We start from the raw sequence: 21,328 nt of genomic DNA on the forward strand, positions 1-21,328 counted from the left end.
ACTTCATTGTGTTCAATTTTATTATTTTTTTATATTTTTGCCCTGAGCAGTCTACTATCTCTAGTCTATGTTGAATTTGCAGGACGAAACTGGAACATATGATTCGTCTTGATTCGTGTTTACGGCAAAATCGGTGAAGATGAATGGATGAATATTCATTTTTTATTTAAATAGAGATCAAATTTCCAATTCATTCTTATAATTCCAATAGTATTATTGTAAAGACTTATTTCATTTTTACGTCCAGTTGAATTATCATTCCTTATCAACAATGTGCAACATAAAACGTAAGTAATATAATATGGTACTACATGTGCATGTGGTCCGAGTTGATTATTCAACTTTTCATAAGTATTTTACAAGCAGTTAATGTCATCTATCACGTTTTATATTATTAAATCCTCTATTTTTCTATAGATAAATAATATAAACAATTTTCACCTTTAATTTATCTATTTGTACCACCTTCTAAGGTTATTTACTTAACTGATACTTTTTTATCATAGCGTTATCAATTTTTCCTTATATTCCTTTAATTTGTTATACTAATTAAATTTTTTTTCAAATTAAATTTCATCACAGCCTTCTTTTTGTTGTATATTTGGATTCAAATAGAAATGTGCTAATCTTTTAGAAAAACGTGCTTGTTACAATGTGCTTTTCTGTACCATACATGAAGATTGATTGTAGATCTTTGTTTTTACCTGTAAACAAAAACAACTTATTCCTATCTAAATCAGTGTTAATAGTGTTGAATCTTGTATTTTAGCTTCAGATTCCGAGGAAGATATTTTGGAGGTAGTGGAGCCAACGGAATCAGATGAAAGTGATGCAAGCACTTCAATTGAAGATTATTATGAAGAAGCTAATGAAGAGGAAGAGGAAGAGGATGAAGAAGAAGCAGGTATTTATTTGGTTCAAAAATATAAGCTCAAAATATAGTGTTTACGTATTGTATCAATTGAAAGAGTTTAATATTTCCCTTAAACAAAAAACATATAAATCATTACATAGTGATTAATCTTGTATTTCAGCTTAAGATTTGTAGATAGGGTAGGAACCTTTAATTCTTTTCAAATTGTAAATTATTTCAGTAACTTAGATGTAAAAAGTTATTATTTTTCTATGATCCAAAAATAATTTTTACAGTAGCCTATAAGTTTTTCTTATTACACCTTACTGAGTAAATTTAATATTTATTTTTGCAATCAATATTGATTAATATATATTGCAATTACATGTAAACTCATTTTTTTTTATTTCTAATGGCTTTTCTCTATACTAACTTATACTATCCACTTGAAGTGGAATTACATAATTCAAGTCATATCATGTTTCTACATCAACTATTCAGTGGAGATTCAATAGTCAATCTTCCATTTTTTACATTCAATCATTAATATTCTTCAATCTTTAATATTGTATATTGAATTTTACTTGTGTTTAGTCCAGGCTGATAATGTTTAGAACGAATTTTAATTCATTTCTTAATCATGAATTATAGGACATACTTCAATTTCATGACATAGTTTCTTGTCAAAAAATTGCTATTATATCAGTTCTCGAAATTTATTTCTTAATCATGAATCAAATTTTCTTAACGAATAAAATATTTAGAATATATGAAATTGATAAAAAATGTCAAGAATTGATCATGTTTGACAAAAATCAACAATTAATTTCAGGTCATATAAACTTTCATAAAACTTAACTGTAAACTTTTTGTTGCAAATTTCTTGTAGAATTTACTGTCTTCGGTTGTTACATCTTTTGTGGAACAATGTATTTTTTTATTATTAATAATAATAGGGCCTAATGATGATGGTTTTGTTCATAACACATACTTGCCGCCAGGCCTTTTCCATAAGGGAACACGTCAAGAGAAAATAAAACCAAACCAACTATATTTAATTTGGTTTTTAACTTTTCTAAATTCCCAGTTTATATATATTTTGGACTCAAAATTGGGAAAAGTAATGAAGTGTAAACATAACTTGTTCTTGGACAATTTCTATCTAAATTTGGGAAAGGAATAGTTTTGGGCTTTAAGCCTGTTGTTCCTTCCCCAATCGTTCATGATTGAGAATGATATTCTACTATCAATGTAGGCTATAAATAAATTCCGCAGATGGACAGCCGATAGTCCAAACAGAAAGTAAAACACAATTATTTTAAATTGATGCAATTTTGACGTTGTAAAATTTTCAAATGTTTTCAACAATAAATTATTTTGAATTGCTGTTTGTTTTGCAGGTAGTTCGGACGCCGATCAAGGCGCTAATGGTGGTAATGAGTCGTTCACAGATTGCATGAAGAATCACATGAGTAGCAGCAGTCGGCCACCACAGATTGGGTGCGAAGGCCAAATCGCAGACATCAGCTTTCATCCGCAGACCAACGCTTTGGCCGCTGCTGGCATATCGGGCGATCTGGTTATGTGAGTAAATATGCAATTTAATTTTATATTCAATTATAGTTTGTGTAAAATAAGTTGAGACTTGGCCATCCATCCGAAGAAATTACAGGGTTGCCAAGTCGTGTAGAATTGCAACTTTCTCAAATTTCCAATTCAACGTCAGATTTGGATGTAGAATATCATTCCCGATTTCCTAGTAGTACTAAAAAAGCTACGTTTGACAATTGGAAAAATAATTTCAATTATTTTTGAGAAACGTTCTCGCTTTCACCACCTACTTATCTTTTGAAACAAAAAAGTTTCTAGCATGTCGAAAATTTCATGTTTTCTGCTCGAAATGTCTCGACATTGACGAACATAATCATTAATTAAAAACTATACGTCGGATAAAAATGATCCAGACACCAATAGAAAGGAGACATTCTCCCCGTTAATTTGATATAGAATTATTACGCATTACGACTCTCAATGATTCTGAGAGAAATGATATTCAAAAGAAAAACAATTATCTTCGTAATGTTTCCAATTTTATCATGAAAGTAAAATTTCTTTTTAATCCTTCAACCCTAAAGCTTTTTTAGTACTACTAGGATATTGGGGATGATATTCTACATCCAATTATGACGTCGAATTGGAAATTTGAGAAAGTTGCAATTTTACACGACTTGGCAACCCTGTAATTTTTTCGGATGGAGGGCTAAGTCTCAACTTATTTAACACAAACTATAGTAAATGTTTCACTAAAATATTTCATTGATAAATATTAATTGATATTTAAGGAAAGAATCGGCTTATACACGTACGAGATAGGAAATTCATGAATGACGACGCATTATCACGTCTGAATTACTGGACTGATTAAGTTGGAATATTGCATAAAGGTTCTTAATTTACCGAGGATGGTTATAGGCCTATTTTATATTCTTCAAGATTACAGTTTACAGTAACTGGGTCAGGTTTACAGTTTATCAAGTTTTTTATTAGACCCTTGCGGAGCACAGGTTACCTGCTAGTAAATAAATAAATGTAGGTATGAGCATATGTGCTTGAAACAAATACATTTTTTATCATATGAGTATATCAGCTTTCACACGAGGACACTATAGTGAGGTTCACGTTATAATGGCAGTGGAGAAAGATAGGAGAACAGCATTGCCGATTCTCTGCCTTGTCACTGCCTTCTATCGAGGATAGTTTATACTGGTATTTCTGATGTAATTAAAACTCAGGAAGTGAAAGTGTAACACAGTGATTGAATTTGATAAACCCAATGTATAACCACCTATAAACTTGAGTGTTAATAGGAAATGACATTGGGTAATATGGCAAGGCAGAACATTCAAAAGGATCTCTGTGACGGTAAAAGCCATGTGAATAAATAAATAACTGTTCTTTAAAATAATTGATTATATTCTATTTTTCAATGATAAAATATTACATTTTCATAATGTAGATCAATTATTATTTTGTCAAGTCATAAATTATTATTTCTAAATTGATCAAAAACGCTGTGGCAACGTCGCATAGCTAGAAAAGTATAGCTCTATCTGCTTTGTCGAATGATAGACAAGGATAGCAACACCATTTATAATCAAATACTGCCATTATAAAGTGAACCTCACTATGGTAGCGGCTATTGGCTGCGATGGAAACTCTAGTACTGCGTACAGGGAGACTAGTAGCGTTTACTGGCAGCTACATGGGTTTATTAGGATAGTGGAATCAAGAAAAATTCAGATTATTTGTTATTTATTTTCTAATTAGGCTCATCATGTGTTCCACACCACGGAAATATTTAGCGAAAGACGAACTATTCGACATTGAAGTGGAACCATTACGGGAACACGGAATTGGAAATGTCTGTAACTCGAATTTCCATTTCCGTGTTACCATGACAGCTAGTGGACGCTTATTTGACGCTACTATTGTCTCTGTGTGCAGGCCTCCTTAGTAATGTAGAATGTTAATAACTGTGTTAATAATATAGTAATGTAGAATTGGAAATGTCCGGAACTCAAATGTGCTTTGCATTATTTTCATTTACTGATTTTTAATTCAGCATCATTTTTATTCTGTATTGATGATTCAGCTTTATATTTCAACTTTATTCAATTCTGTATTGACAAAACAACAATTGAATATGAAGACTTGAAATTTTCACTCTTGTCAATTCTTCTCTCAAATCTCTAACTTTCTCAGTTCTCTTTCTTTTTTCTGATTCAGCTGCATTCTTTATTCATTTATTTGTATATTGGCAAAAGCTAACCTGATCAAGAAAACTTGAAATATTGTGGACCTTTAGTGAATAAAGTTGCTCCTTTATCATGCATTGGGACATTTTTTCAGCATCCTTCACAAAATTGTGGAGCTGATTGAATAATTTAAGTGCTGCTATTTGAAAGCTTTTCTGAGTCCCAGTCAATCTGCGGTATCTAAATTTCCTGCACCTCTAGTTTGGTGGACGTGCACATTTTTATTTGTAGACTTTGTTTTGTAGCTTCAAGTAAGACATGAAGTTTAATTTGTTGGATTTTTTTTATTCATTTATTGTATAAAACACTATAATCATAATATGACATTGGAGGAAAGACTAGGCTGAGCCTGTACTATTTCTCTCCAATAATTTTCATGAAATGTAAAGTTGTCGAAAAGTCAAGGTTATGTAATCACACACGGCTTCGTCACTTGATTTTCGGTCCAGGAATATTTATTTGAAAATTTTGAAGGTTGATGTTATACTCTAAATGAATCACATACTGTATCACAATAAATTAAAAACTTTAGAAATATTGCACTTATTTGAAAAATTTGAATAAAAAATCTTTAGTTATTACACACTATTAGTTATTTACAGCTGATTTGTTTTGTAGCTACAAGTACGACACAAGTTCTTCAACTTGAGAAAAATATATTTTAATTTAATACAATAAGTAGGCCTTAATCATCAAAATGATAGGGAGAGAAAAAATAAAGTAACCTTGTGCTATTCCTCTAATTAATACAATTCTTCATTCATACAATAAGTAGGCCTTCATCAAAATGATAGGGAGAGAAAAAAATAAAGTAACCTTGTGCTATTCCTCTAATTAATACAATTCTTCATTCATACAATAAGTAGGCCTTCATCAAAATGAAAGGGAGAGAAAAAAATAAAGTAACCTTGTGCTATTCCTCTAATTAATACAATTCTTCATTCATACAATAAGTAGGCCTTCATCAAAATGATAGGGAGAGAAAAAAATAAAGTAAACTTGTGCTATTCCTCTAATTAATACAATTCTTCATTCATACAATAGGTAGGCCTTCATCATCAAAATGATAGGGAGAGAAAAAATAAAGTAACCTTGTGCTATTCCTCTAATTAATACAATTCTTCATTCATACAAAAGTAGGCCTTCATCATCAAAATGATAGGGAGAGAGAAAAATAAGGTAACTTTGTGCTATTCCTCTCTATTTATTTTATGTTTAACTTGAGTATCTTTATAGTGTTTTTGTTTTGAAAATTGTACGATATTGTGGCAAATAGAGAATTTGATTTTGAGGACGTGAAGTTTTATTTGTTTGATTTGTTTTTAGCTACAAATACGACTTGACGGAAAACGTGACTCAGCGCACGATAGAGGTGCACACCGGTGCCTGCCGGGCCGTAGAGTACTCGTTGGACGGAGCACTTCTCTTCACCGCCTCCAAGGACAAGTCCATTGTGGTCTCGGACAGCGAGACGGGACAGTTCCGGCATGTCTTCGATAAGGCCCACAGGTACAACTCATCAATACATCATTTCAAGAATAACAATATTATATTTGTCAATAAAATCTTCTTCTTTTTCTTCTTCTTCTTCTTCTTCTTCTCTTCTTCTTCTTCTTCTCTTCTTCTTCTTCTTCTTCATAATACTGATTGTTGCAATAGGTTATAACTTATAAGTAGAGAAAGCCAGATCTGGAATGTATTTGATAAGGCGCACAGGTGCTCAATTATACTGTAGAGAAAATATAGCATACTATGATATCCCATGGTATAGGGCATTTATATCCCAAATTTAAGGCGTTAAGGTACAAGTCAATTTATTGTACATCATTTCAGAATAACAATATCATATTTGTCATTAAATACTGATTGGCACAAGAGGTTATGGTTGCAGTGGAGAGAGATAGAAGAGCAGACTTGCCACTGAATCACTTTCTTATTATCGATAAGGTGCGACAGGTTCAACTCATCAATACATCATCTATTTCAAGAATAAGAGTATCATATTTCTCATTGAGTACCAATTGTTGCAAGAGGTTATGATTGCAGTGGAGAAAGCCAGTTCCGGCAATTTTTCTATAAGGTACACAAGGTACAACTCAATTACATCATGGAGAAAAAATAGCATAAGTAGATACCCCATGGAATAGGGCATTTATGTTACAAATGTAAGGCGCTAAGGTACAAGTCAATAATACATCGTTTTAGGAATAACAATATCATGTTTGTGATTAAATACCAATTGTTACAAAAGGGTATGATTGCAGTGGAGAAAGATAGGAGGATAACGTTGCCACTGAATCAATTACTTATTAGTACTTATGCTCGAAAATTAACTGACCGAGCGAAGTGAGATCTAAGATTCAAGTCGGCGGCTCTGCATTTTACTGTATTGTTATTTATTCAGTCATAAGTACAATTATTACACACTAGCTGGCCCGGCAAACTTCGTACCTCCAAATAGTTTAATGCATCTCATGACAAACTGTAGCTGGATGCACACCTGAGGAGGCGCGATACGGCATTTTATTTATATAGATAATTTTCCAACTGCAAAATAAATAATTTACTAAAAATCAATTAATTCTGAACACCTTAGACAGCACAATTATTCGAAACAAAGCAATGTCTTTAGAGCATGTAAATCTTCAACCTGAGGCCGCACTGCTGGATGGTTACACACAGTACAGTCATTTTGTTTTTAGTCGGGGTGTTTAGAATAAAATACATGGGCGGTTATGGAGCAGCATACACTCTTGTCCACTATCTACCGACGGCTGTTGTATGACGCAATGATTATAACAGCTGATTTTTATTTCTGTATGTGGCCAGCTCCCAAATCTTCTCCCATAAGGATTACATGTGAACTTTGAAGGACCGTAGGAAAGAGTTCTGAAGTTGGATTATAAATTTGATAGGCCATAAACCTGGTCCTGAACATAACGAATACAACTATAAAAATCATCAAATTCGGTGCACTCATAAAAAAGTTATTGAATGTCAAAATTAGAGGCTTGATTTTTATAATATAGATATGAGAATATATATAGTATATAGTATATATATATATATATATATATATATAAGGCACAACAAAACTAGTATTTCTGCCATAGTCCAATATTACTGTAAAAATCATATTAGTGTAAACGCTATGTATCCAACGCATATATATTCAGTCTTTTTCTTCTTAAATGTATTAATATCAATGTCAGGACAATGTAGTTGGTGATGATGGTTGAAGCTGAAAATGAGGTGTTTTTCACAATACAAGGAGCATTGTTGTCAGGTGTACAAGGAAATCTATATGAAATAGAGCGCTTTACCTGATCTCAGATTGTAGAGCACAAAAATACACCCAGAGGGATTTTGAATTATACATCTAAATGGTAACAATCGGAAGATATTGTTGATCAAAAACTAAAATGCATCAAAATTGATTTTTTCTTCAAATTTCACTCATTTTTGAAAAGTCATAACTCAGTACTCATTGGAGATAGAGAGTTCCGGATGATTTTATTTTATTCAGAATTTTATAATCTAAAGAAAAGGCGAGAACAAATTTTTCTGTCCCATTACGAGATTTGGCAGAAATACCTGAAAACTGAAAAATGAGCCGAAAATACGAGGTTTTTGGGCCAACCTGTATCTAGCACAAGGAAATTCTGCATGAAGAAATTGGTTCTGGATTTCTCTTATGTACCCAAATAATAAATTAAAAAATCAGAACAACAATAAATAATTGCATGCACCAATGTATATAGTAACTGGACTAATTGTTTATGATTTTGGACTCAGCAATAAATAGGTGATACAATGTGGGAGGAAGAGGTACCGTAGCCTAATTATTTTTCACATTGTTTCATTCAAAATGTAGTGGCTCAATTTATTGTTGATATTTTTCAATTAAAAATGAAGTGACTTTTCTCTTTTAGAAAAAAGTAATCTGCGTTTTTTATGGTCATTTTCAGTGCGGGCCTGTACAGTTTATCAATAATCAGTGAACATCTGTTTGCGACAGGAGACGAGGATGGTGCTGTTAAATGTAAGTAGATTCTAATTTATCACTACAAAAATCTGGAAAAATTGGAACTTGTTTGAAATTAGGAGAAATGAAACTGAACGAGAAAGCTGTCGTATCAAGTAGGCACATAATTAACATATCTGCAATTTTCTCTATTTTGTAGTACGTTATGGTTTCCATGATACATAATTAAATTTCCATCAAAATTGAAACTAGCCGACACTAGGCCCGTATTATAGAAAAATTGGAACTTGTTTGAAATTACGAGGAATGAAACTGAACGAAAAAGGTGTCGTATCATGTAGACACACAATTATCATTTACCATATCTACAATTTTCTGTATTTTGAAGTGCGCTATGGTTTCCATCATACATAATTCAATTTTCATCTAAATTGAAATTGGCCGACACTAGTCCCGTATGCTCAAAAGTAGTTCAAGTGTTCAACCAAAGTTCAAATTAATTCAGTATTTAATGAAGCTACTGTCGAATTTATTATAATGTGTTACAAATTGATCAACTGATTGTTTTCAAAATGTAATTGAACTGTTATTGAGATAAGTTAATAATATATTTATTCAACACAACATTTTCACAAAAAAAACAGTTGAATATCGAAGGACTTACGGCTTTTTTCGTAGCTTGCACCAAAACTACGATGAATTTAAATCTGAGATCAGCACAATGTTATGTGTTATTGTTCAGTTGATTGAAGATAGCTAATACAGCTTAGTGCATCCCAGAATTAGCCAACTATGCACTTGAATTTAAACTCAATTTTGTATGGAAAGAATAACTGATTGTTGCAATCAATCAATTTCTAGTGAATTAATTAGGAGTAATTAAACGAAAATACTCAAAGTACTATTAAAAAAACATAAAAATTGAAACTATTCAATCAATGAATACTAATCAATACTATTCGTGTATAAACCAGAATGTATTGTAACTTACTTGAATAAATAAATTTGAATTGAAATTTTAATTTTGAAATTTGAAAATGATTATAGGCCCATCTTTTAATGGAAATAAATAAGAGAAAACATATGTATGAATGATAATGAATATATAATAAAGTGTGACTTGGTTATAGCGACCGACTACGGTACCTCTTGGCTGAGCGTCAACACTGATAGAACGTCATTTGTTTATAGGTCCCGCCAAATTATAAGTTGAGTAATTTACATTTTTAGTCCAGTCAAGGAAAGATTATGGAGGGAAAAGTTGGGAAGACTCGTGTGAAATTATACATCAAATTGAAGGGAAAGCTCATAATCAGCATGGATTTTTCCCGTCGATTTTTAAAAAGTTATAAGAGCAAAAATATGAAAAAATTGGTGGCAAACGTGTTTTTTTTTTCAAAAAAGTCACACCTTCAAGAGCGGATATCTTGAAAACTAGAGGAGATATAAAAAAGTTGTAGAATGAATATTGTAGGAAATTATGTAAGCTTCAATTTGTTATATGACAGTCAAGTCCTTAGGATACATATTCTTTTTGTTTTATCCGAGAAACCAAAAAAATGGTACCTTTGAACCACCCCCACCCCATTGGCACAGGGGGTAGGGGTGGGGACTTTTCACCTCCTCACTACCCTTAACACAACTGTGGAGTCAAAAATTGTCTTCCAAAAATTTCCCTCTATACCCTTTTTTGAGCATTCATTGCCTGGACTAATTGTGCAAACTGGGATTTATCAGAGAAATTAAATGTGTCGTCCCTTGAATGACGTTATAACCAAGTTCTACTTAAATATAGCCCAATAATTATATTCGCTCAATTATTATGTGTTAGGCTGGGCGTACACCGGTTAGTCAAGACAAGACTAGTCACGTTTAGTCACAATACTTCACATAGTTGTTCATGAAGACATGTCTAATTGCAATGACTTATCAGTGTGAGTTGCGTCATAACAATGTGAAGTATTGTGACTAAACTTGTCTGATGATGTCTTGTCTTGACTAACTGGTGTGCGTCTAGCCTTCCTGTGATTATGTAACAATTTTTGTTTGTGTTTTGTTCTCAGTATGGGACATAAGGCATAAACAGCCTGTTCTCTCTGTCCATAAAGTGAAAGACTACATCAGCAGCATTGTAACGAATGACTCGAAACGATATCTGGCGTGCACCACGGGAGAGGGAACTGTTGTATCTATCAATATTGTCGCCAAAAAGTTTCACGTAGAGGTGAGTTGTTATTCTGCTGATTTCTCAGATGCAATTTGTAATACAGTTATCTCATCAAATCACCCTGGTCGAGGGTTCGAATCCCGTTGGTAGGCATGGACGATTGAACATCCCATCAAATCACCCACGCTACTTGGCCGTGGGTTCGAATCCCGCCGGTAGGCATGGACGATTGAACATCTCATCTGATCACCCTCTCACTTTTCATTACTAATATCGGGGCGCCGAGCTCCGCTCTGGAGTGCGAAACCATATAACATTTATTACGAAAAATATATTCATAGTTCATACAGAAAGGTTCTAATCTAATCACAGTGGATTGAGATTAATTCCAGGGGAATGCAAAAATTTCTCTCACAAAAACATGTTAAATTCTAATCCAGATTAATTTCAAGTGAACCAAATCCGAGAAGACCATTTCAAAAAGATAACTTATCTGATTGGTTTACTGGAATTAATCAGGATTACTAACCGGCACTAAGTACCTGATTGAATGATTACAAACGTTACACAGCTGAGTCATAATTTTGTCTCAGTCCCACACCATAGACCAGTTATAGAATAGACACGCTGGGAAGTCTAGCCTCTGAAGCCTTCATCTACTGCCATATCGCCAAACCGTGACGTCATCATCGGATAGAAAACTTTCAGATTGTTTCTATTTCAGAAGGATGTAAATTATTATTCATTAAAATGGTAAACTCTCGCTGAAATAGACACAATCTGCTATGGAAAACAATGTAAACAAACACTCTAAAGAAAAGTTTTCTATCCGATGCTGAAGTCACGATTTGGCGATATGGCAGTAGATGTTGGCTTCATCGACTTTCAGTATGAATATACAATGGGCCGTGTCTATTCTATAACTGGTCTAAGTCCCACACACATGCACTCGCTTACTCACTTCCATCATTAACAGACGACAAAATTTCCAGCTGTTTTTCCAAGGACGTATTTATCCTTTTAATGACCTTCAGCGAGTTATCCCAGGGTTGAGACCTGGTGTAAACGAATTTTTATATTATAAACCTTCTATGTTTTGAATTCCGTGAGTATCGTTAGAGCAGTTTTCGAGATCCGGTGAGATACAAACATCTAAACAGAAATTGCTCGTTTAATAGTATATGATAATTGCCATGGAGGTTGAGGGATTTTTCATACCAGTGAACCAGCCTACCAAAACCCTCTTCATAAAATGCTGCCGCTAAATGAGTTTAAGTGGGCTATGATGTTGTTTTGGAGCTCCTTGTTAGTTTGAGAGTTCTAACCTCAAACTCATGTCTTGAGTTTGGGGAAAAGATATAAGCTACTAAAGGGTATTGGCCAAGTCAGCTTTGTATGTGGTGGGTGATTGAAATTATCTCATTTTATTTGCTGGAGAAGCCGTTTGGTTACACCAGCACTGTGAGGCCAAATTGTCATGGATCACAACGATTCCAGAAGTCATTTCAACTGACGTCTTTAATTTTCCGACATCATTCATGTACAATGTCATCACTCATAATGTTTCCTGCGTAAACTTCAATAATTATTCCTGCTTGTAAAAACGGATAACACAACTAGCACTTGAAGGGCGTATAAAGTGAAGCGGCCTTGTTTTGTGAGTCTATAACTCGAAAACAATTCAATCTGGCCGCACCGATCACAGGGCGTTTGCTGGGGATGAAAAGCTGTTCAGCTTTGTATAAGTCGCCCCCCCCCCCTACCACATGTCTATGTCAAATCAAATAGATTTTTATCCACCAAAACATGATACAAATTTATAAAACTCATTTAAACATTTAACAGTAAATACTCTCCACAAAGACTTGAGTCTGTGAGTTGAGAGTGAGCTCTTTCAAGTTTAATTTATTACATTCCTTAATCACAACATCAAATTAATGATTGGGAGAGAATCAACAGGAGATTGAGATTATGATCTCATGTTCTGTACATTATAATAAAAACTATAATTGAATTAATTAACATTCCTTAGCAAATCAAAAAATATAAATTGCACACAATGAAATTTCATACTAGTTATTAATTAGTATATACAGACATATATATAAATAGTAATAAAACAAAATAAATCTTATAGCAACCTTTATTTTTAAAAAACTTTAAAATAGTTGAACAACTAGTTTCACTACTTTAAAATAAAAAGTTATTTTATAACCTGAAGATGGTGTAATATATCACCGAAACTAGTTGTTCAACTATTTTAAAGTTTTTTTTTAAATAAAGGGTGCTATAAGATTAATTTTGTTTTATTAATTTAAAAGTAGCCCATGTCAATAAGTGTTTTATATAAATAGTAGCTTAAAGGCTATAGTACTCATTAGAAATGGCAAATTCACTATGAGTTCAAGTTCTGAACTTATAGGCGGATTGAATCAGTTGCTCTGCAGCATCCCTGCCAATTTCTAATAACCATCTCCTCAAATATTGTTTGTAGGTGTTAATACTGTAATTTTCCGACTGTTTTAAATGATTGGGAACGTTTCTATACAACATATGGCAAATGTATTTACTATTATTTTTTTTAATGTTGTTTTCCATCACGAACTGCTTATTATTAAATCACTTTTTGCTATTAGAAAAACGACTAACAGTCAGATATTTTACAATAAATGAATTAATCACTCACTGTGACATGATCTTTCGGCAGGTCCGCCATCTTCTTGGTTAATATTTTTCAAGCAGTTATTGGAGTCGGGGATTGGCAATACTAAAGTTAATTATATTTCTTGTATTATGAGTATGTCTTATTATATCTGATCTTAGATTGAAAAAGTGACCCACGTACGTTTATTAACAAAAGTATATTGTAGTGTTCTATACTGTTTTGAGTAACCAATTGCATGTTTGTTTGTTTTATCAGTCGGAGCCATACGAATCGGAGCTGACCTGTGCAGGTCTCTACAAGGACGAGGCGAAGCTGGTGTGTGGCACGGCTACGGGCAAACTGCTCGTCTACAACTGGGGGGAGTTTGGATTACACCTGGACGAGTTCCCCGGACCCAAGAAGAAGAGCATCAACTGCCAGGTGGCCATAAACGACAATGTCATGGTCACTGGATGGGAGGACGGCAAGATCAGGTCAGTCACAAGGACAAAACTCTTTTTTAGTCTATTCATTTGAAGCAGGACCCTCCCTGAAGTATTCAATAGTCTCCCTATTGCACAAAAACGTGTTAAATTCTAATCATGATTGGTTCACAACCTTGATGAAGCAGATTTATAGATTGTAATACCATTTATTTGAAAACGTTTTTGTTGAGCGCGATATTTTTATGTGTCACAAAGACTAGTGCTAATAGGTAAGAAGAATGTTAAGTGGAAGATGAAAATTAATTAAATCACAGATTTAGTTCAATTACAAGTGAAGTGAGGTTGACAGTATTAAGCCCGGTCCACACGCAACGATATGGTCGCAGCAATCTGATTGCACCAATAATCGTTGCAATAAATTGTTCATCGACGTTCCGTCCACAAGCAACGGTCTTCTGCACCAATATCCTTCACAATTTGTTGTTATTTCCAATCTTTCAGTTGTGATCAACATGGAAGAGATACTGTTGTGGTCCCTTTAGGTAATTTTTTTGCGAAAGTAGGTAGAATTGGACAATTCAAACCAAGAATTTTAGTTGTGTCGTTATTGGCTTTTCAAGAGAGACAAGTTTTTGCATGTGAGACTACAGAGAGAGTTACTGGATTGAACAGATGATCGGAGCAATTTAGTTTAATCAATAAGTTTATCGAAACACTTTCTACACGCTACAACCTGTAGCTCCAATCTTGCCAGATTGGTGCAATCGTTGCCAGGTTGATCAAGTTTTCGATCAACCGTTCAACCCCGATATATCGCGATCAATCACGCTCAACCGCATCAATCTTCCGTCCATACGCTCCAATTATTGTAACAATATGTTGGGTACCGATCAGATTGGTGCAATACGTATAATTATCGTTGCGTGTGGACCAGCCTTTAAATTCCACGAGAACCAATCAGAGAAGTCTTCTTATCAAAAACGCTTTTTCTTATTGGTTCTCGTGGCATTTAATCATGAATAAAATTTAACATGCTTTTGTGCAGCTGGGCCTGAATATAAAAGTGCGTACAGATATATGCGCCTCGAACACGCTCCGCACTCGCTCCGATCATGAACGTTGCCTAACTGTTAAAACTGGGAATTCTGTAAAAAGGAGATTTGTAGGGTAACGTCTGGGTCGACCAAGTGCTGTTTTAATTAAGTGTTTTTGAATTAAGGAGATTTTGTTAAAATTTACGTCCAATGCCCCACCCCATACCCTAATGCCATACTGTAATACTGACTGGGCGTAAGCAAAGTAAATTAATAGTAATATATTTAAATCACCTAACCCGTTTAACCTGTAAAATTTATGTATAATATGTTTCATCTTTTTACATATATTATCAATGTGAGCGTTCCATTTGAGTTGTGAATCTAACATGACTCCCAGATATTTTGTCTCCCTCACTCTTATCAATGCCTGACATACACAGTTTTCATCCCTCTCCTGCAACCCTTCCAACTCTACATAATGATTATAATATGTACAGGAGTCAGAGTGAGTTTTTACACCATCTTGAAATAGCTCTGTAGGGATAGACCTTTCTGATGGAGAGAAAAGCATGTACACACTTTTTTTTATGTTAAGTGTCAGCGTGTGGTGATCCAGCCAAGATTTAACCCTAGCCAGACCAGCCTCGGCTAAACACTTAACCTCCCGCCAATTTGACCCAGTAAAAAATTAAGGCCGTGTCATCTGCAAAGGAGATGGAATGGCATCCATTGATGTCAATTTTCAATAGATCATTGATATATACCGTTATGATATATATAGATCATGATATATAAATAGTAGCTTAAAGGCTATAGTACTCATTAGAAATGGCAAATTCACTATGAGTTCAAGTTCTGAACTTATAGGCGGATTGAATCAGTTGCTCTGCAGCATCCCTGCCAATTTCTAATAACCATCTCCTCAAATATTGTTTTTAGGTGTTAATACTGTAATTTTCCGACTGTTTTAAATGATTGGGAACGTTTCTATACAACATATGGCAAATGTATTTACTATTATTTTTTTTTAATGTTGTTTTCCACCACGAACTGCTTATTATTAAATCACTTTTTGCTATTAGAAAAACGACTAACAGTCAGATATTTTACAATAAATGAATTAATCACTCACTGTGACATGATCTTTCGGCAGGTCCGCCATCTTCTTGGTTATTATTTTTCAAGCAGTTATTGGAGTCGGGGATTGGCAATACCAAAGTTAATTATATTTCTTGTATTATGAGTATGTCTTATGATATCTGATCTTAGATTGAAAAAGTGACCCACGTACGTTTATTAACAAAAGTATATTGTAGTGTTCTATACTGTTTTGAGTAACCAATTGCATGTTTGTTTGTTTTATCAGTCGGAGCCATACGAATCGGAGCTGACCTGTGCAGGTCTCTACAAGGACGAGGCGAAGCTGGTGTGTGGCACGGCTACGGGCAAACTGCTCGTCTACAACTGGGGGGAGTTTGGATTACACCTGGACGAGTTCCCCGGACCCAAGAAGAAGAGCATCAACTGCCAGGTGGCCATAAACGACAATGTCATGGTCACTGGATGGGAGGACGGCAAGATCAGGTCAGTCACAAGGACAAAACTCTTTTTTAGTCTATTCATTTGAAGCAGGACCCTCCCTGAAGTATTCAATAGTCTCCCTATTGCACAAAAACGTGTTAAATTCTAATCATGATTGGTTCACAACCTTGATGAAGCAGATTTATAGATTGTAATACCATTTATTTGAAAACGTTTTTGTTGAGCGCGATATTTTTATGTGTCACAAAGACTAGTGCTAATAGGTAAGAAGAATGTTAAGTGGAAGATGAAAATTAATTAAATCACAGATTTAGTTCAATTACAAGTGAAGTGAGGTTGACAGTATTAAGCCCGGTCCACACGCAACGATATGGTCGCAGCAATCTGATTGCACCAATAATCGTTGCAATAAATTGTTCATCGACGTTCCGTCCACAAGCAACGGTCTTCTGCACCAATATCCTTCACAATTTGTTGTTATTTCCAATCTTTCAGTTGTGATCAACATGGAAGAGATACTGTTGTGGTCCCTTTAGGTAATTTTTTTGCGAAAGTAGGTAGAATTGGACAATTCAAACCAAGAATTTTAGTTGTGTCGTTATTGGCTTTTCAAGAGAGACAAGTTTTTGCATGTGAGACTACAGAGAGAGTTACTGGATTGAACAGATGATCGGAGCAATTTAGTTTAATCAATAAGTTGGTCGAAGCAATGTCTACACGCTACAACCTGTCGCTCCAATCTTGCCAGATTGGTGCAATCGTTGCCAGGTTGATCAAGTTTTCGATCAACTGTTCAACCCCGATATATCGCGATCAATCACGCTCAACCGCATCAATCTTCCGTCCATACGCTCCAATTATTGTAACAATATGTTGGGTACCGATCAGATTGGTGCAATACGTATAATTATCGTTGCGTGTGGACCAGCCTTTAAATTCCACGAGAACCAATCAGAGAAGTCTTCTTATCAAAAACGCTTTTTCTTATTGGTTCTCGTGGCATTTAATCATGAATAAAATTTAACATGCTTTTGTGCAGCTGGGCCTGAATATAAAAGTGCGTACAGATATATGCGCCTCGAACACGCTCCGCACTCGCTCCGATCATGAACGTTGCGCGAGATGTTACGCAAGGGTTCGCTTGAGGTTCGAAATATGTTCGAAGGATGATAGCTCCGCTCTTTTCTTATTGTTGACTTCGCTACAACCTAACCTCAAAAATGTGAAACGTTCAATCCAGCTGATCGGGTGACAAAACTAAATAAAATATTCTGACCAGGGGATTGCTGGGTAGCCTAATAATACATTATGTTTATATAATAAATATTATGATTATTTCATTTATTTTTATGTTTTATTATAAAAATTAATGTCTGTCAATGTTTCAAAAGGTGAAAGGCTTGATTGGGAATTCGGCTTCTTTCATCTAAATACTAATATGCCGGAACCTATTATAAATGCTTTTATAACGTTTTATGCGTTCCACTCTTGCTCCACCTGCGATCATCAATCGATCTGCTCGAGTGGCGTTCGATTGCGGAGCAGAGCGATAGTCTGTACGCACCTTGAGGCCCAAATTCACCAAAAACGAAAACTAGGTTTGAGCGACAGTTGGTTCTAAGTCAGATGATTTTGTTTATAATATGAGTTTTTGTTTATTTGGAATCAACTGGCGCTCAAACCAAGTTTTCGTTTTGGTGAATTCGGTTCTTAAAGTATGTACCAGTACCAGTGAGCCAGTGATACTGGAGAATCGCTAAAAATACCGCTGTTATTCTGTCAGTAGTTCTATTGAAAGAAGTGGAAAGTAAAGATAATTATAGTACTAACTTCAAGTTGCATTGAGTTATTAATTGCATGTCATTAATAATACAGCTGGCAACTGATTTGTGATTTGTGAAGATAATAATATTACTAGTTTTTTTTAATGCTATCCTGTCATATCCTTGAAAAAGAACGAAAAAGTTGGCCAATTTTGTTGGCTAACGAACTCGATCTGTAGTTTTGCTCAAGGAATATGTTGTTGAATATTGGAAATTGATTGATGAAGATGAAAACAATAAATTGAAAGTCAGAACTCGCCTAGTCAAAAAGTGTTCAACTATTACTTGAGCTGCTAGAAAAGGTTACTAAAAACGTACTTCAAATAACCTGCCTAAACGGTACAAATTACATGCTTCCGGAAATCGGCCACCTTGAACTAGAACGTCTATTGTATCTATGCCTACTATTGTTATGGAATTTCGACAGCATAAAATATGCTCACTATACTTTGCTACATTGGTTTTCGAGTATATTTTTAAAGTTGAATTTGTTGTCGGTTTCAGGGCGACCCACATCCACCCCAACAAGCAGCTGGGAGTGATAGGCCAGCACCAGCTGTCAGTTGACTCACTCGACATATCGCACGACGGTTCCTACATTGCCTCCTGTTCGCTCGACGAGAAAATATCGTTTTGGCCTATCGACTTTTTTAACAATATCGATCTCAACGTTGGTATCGACAAGAACACCAACCTGCCATCATCACAGGTCACCGACCACAAGACTTTCTTCGCCGATCTCGCCTCCGATTCATAGATTTATCGATCATTTCAGAGCAGTAGAACTCGATTGTCCGATTCGATAGTCGATGTTTGGGTATAGATCATTTTCAATTCCCGAATCCATACTTGACACATCAATGTTTGTCGATTTACTGTTCACCTCAATAGTCGATGTTTGATTATGGATCATTTTTATTGGTAGTATCAATACTTCGACACATAGATGTTCCAAAAATTGCTTAATCGATACTTGACGAATCGATGTTAGTCTTTCGATAATTTTTCATTTTCGAAATCTATACTCTTAATACATCGACAACTTTAATTTTACGTCTTTACATGATAAGATTGATGTTTCTCTTTCAACTTCCAATCTCCGAAGAAATACTTTGTAATATTGATACATCGATGTTTGTTTATCGATATTATAGTCTAAATAAATACTTGATATATCGATGTCGGATTATCGATAAATTTGATTCTTGGAGTCGTTACAAAACAGGTTTTATAGGTAACTTTTAATATTCAATTAGATACTTGATACATCGATGTTTAGTTGTCGATAATGTGTAGTATTGAGAATTATTTAAGTTTAAGTTGGGTGAAGTTTGAAGGACAGAAACAGTATTTTCATTCGACAGTCTGTTTCTATTGACAGAAGACAGAAACATCACTCAATTAGATATTATTTGTAATTTAATGATATTTCTTGATTAATAATTTCTCTATTATCAAAATACTAGATCTTGACAACGGTAGATTAGGCCTACAGATCATTGTATTAATTAGGTAGTTCATAACTGCAGCATTCAGATGAATTTCGACCAACTTTATTGGAGGAGCTCTGTTGAGAAGTCTACCAAAGACTGTAGAGCTAGCAAAAGAAATAAAAATACTGAATAATAGTTAATTTTATTCTAATCTATGTCTTATTAAGGGGAGAAGAGCCAAATATGGCTAGAACAAATGAAAAAATGTTGAAGATGACAATGTATCTCAATAATTTATTTTATTATGATACTGAAATATATGAAAAAAAACGATTTTGTTTTGAAAGTAATAATGACAATGTAAAGATAATAACAATGGAAGTAAAGATGACAATGTATTTCGATGATTTATTTTATTATGATACTGAAATATGGGAAACGATTTTATTTTGAAAGTAATAATGATAAAAAAACATGCTCGATGGCGATATTTTAAAAATAACTTTGACATGAGTGTATTCACTTTCATACATTTATTGATGAATATTTAGAGACCATACATGATAAACTGTACTCATTGTGCTCATTTTAGTTTTATTAATTTACTATTAAACCCAATATTAAAAATAATTATTGAATCGACATAAGACTGTACTGCAGTTAGTTCTTCATTCAGTACTGATATCTTACATATTGACATAATATATTAAACTTTTTACAATAGATTCTAAACCTAGACTAAACTCCATACATTTTAATGTGTTTGATAATTATTATCATAAATCATCCTTTTTGCTTATTAATTATAACAATGTAGATACGTCGTTATTTATTAACAAAAATACACTGACTAATTTATTAGGATAACCTGAACAAGAACGTAGAATAGATTGAGATATTGACAAAATAAATGTGTCAAAATTAACTTGAAATGAATTATTGAGATATTGACTAGAGAAATTTGTCAAAACAAATGTGATGAAATCAACCATAAGTTGAAATGATTTTATAGCATGCTAAAAACACGAGGTACCTTTGTTAAATACTGTCACCACATTTGGGGTTACCCAATAAAGATAGAAGATATTTAGATTTAAAATTAGAAATGTGAAGATTCGGATTATCGTAGTTCTACTGCTGAGGCTCTATTCTCAACCTGTAACCAATATCGCAATATGTTCAATAATACGTGTACCTTTGTAATGGATGTATCATAATTATAATATACGAACCAAATTATAATTTCAATAATTTTGTTAGAACAATGCTGATTGATTTGATGACCTGGTTCTGTGAATAAATTGAGAAGTTTTCTAAGAAAAAATATGAGAATATTGGTCCTGTGAACAAATTTAGATTTCTAGATAGAATTCTAAGTTTTCTAAAGCAGAGATAAAATTTGTTCGGAATTAGATAAACTGTGGTGAAATGGTTTTATAGTCTTCTGGATTTATAGAGATTGATGACTAATTTTCAATTCCTCTACTGAAGCAAGTATTATTATTATTATTATTAGCATATGGCTATGAATTGTGGGGAGACCCAAGGGTAGTTCCACCTCGCCGTTTGTAGTCCAAAGTTCC

At 34.0% G+C, this 21,328-nt stretch overlaps 1 protein-coding gene across 1 annotated transcript; it reads left to right on the plus strand.

Annotated features, from left to right (window-relative positions):
- The first annotated feature begins 96 nt into the window (after nt 1-96).
- Nucleotides 97-21,010, plus strand: LOC111044407 (WD repeat-containing protein 55 homolog). Its single transcript, XM_039439447.1, has 10 exons — nt 97-287; nt 770-904; nt 2,254-2,437; nt 5,995-6,177; nt 8,637-8,710; nt 10,717-10,877; nt 13,741-13,958; nt 14,412-14,452; nt 16,264-16,531; nt 18,817-21,010. Exons 1-10 carry the CDS (start codon nt 272-274, stop codon nt 19,067-19,069), a joined length of 1,533 nt encoding a protein of 510 aa, XP_039295381.1. The 5' UTR covers nt 97-271; the 3' UTR covers nt 19,070-21,010.
- Nucleotides 21,011-21,328: the final 318 nt, after the last annotated feature.

The sequence above is a fragment of the Nilaparvata lugens genome, chromosome 12, assembly GCF_014356525.2.
Source record: "Nilaparvata lugens isolate BPH chromosome 12, ASM1435652v1, whole genome shotgun sequence".
Classification (NCBI taxonomy): domain Eukaryota; kingdom Metazoa; phylum Arthropoda; class Insecta; order Hemiptera; family Delphacidae; genus Nilaparvata; species Nilaparvata lugens.

Coding starts and splice junctions, on each gene's coding strand:
- LOC111044407 (XM_039439447.1), top strand. Junction 10,878..13,740: donor CCAAAAAGTTTCACGTAGAG/GTGAGTTGTTAT, acceptor TTGTTTTATCAG/TCGGAGCCATACGAATCGGA. Junction 16,532..18,816: donor TGGGAGGACGGCAAGATCAG/GTCAGTCACAAG, acceptor TGTCGGTTTCAG/GGCGACCCACATCCACCCCA.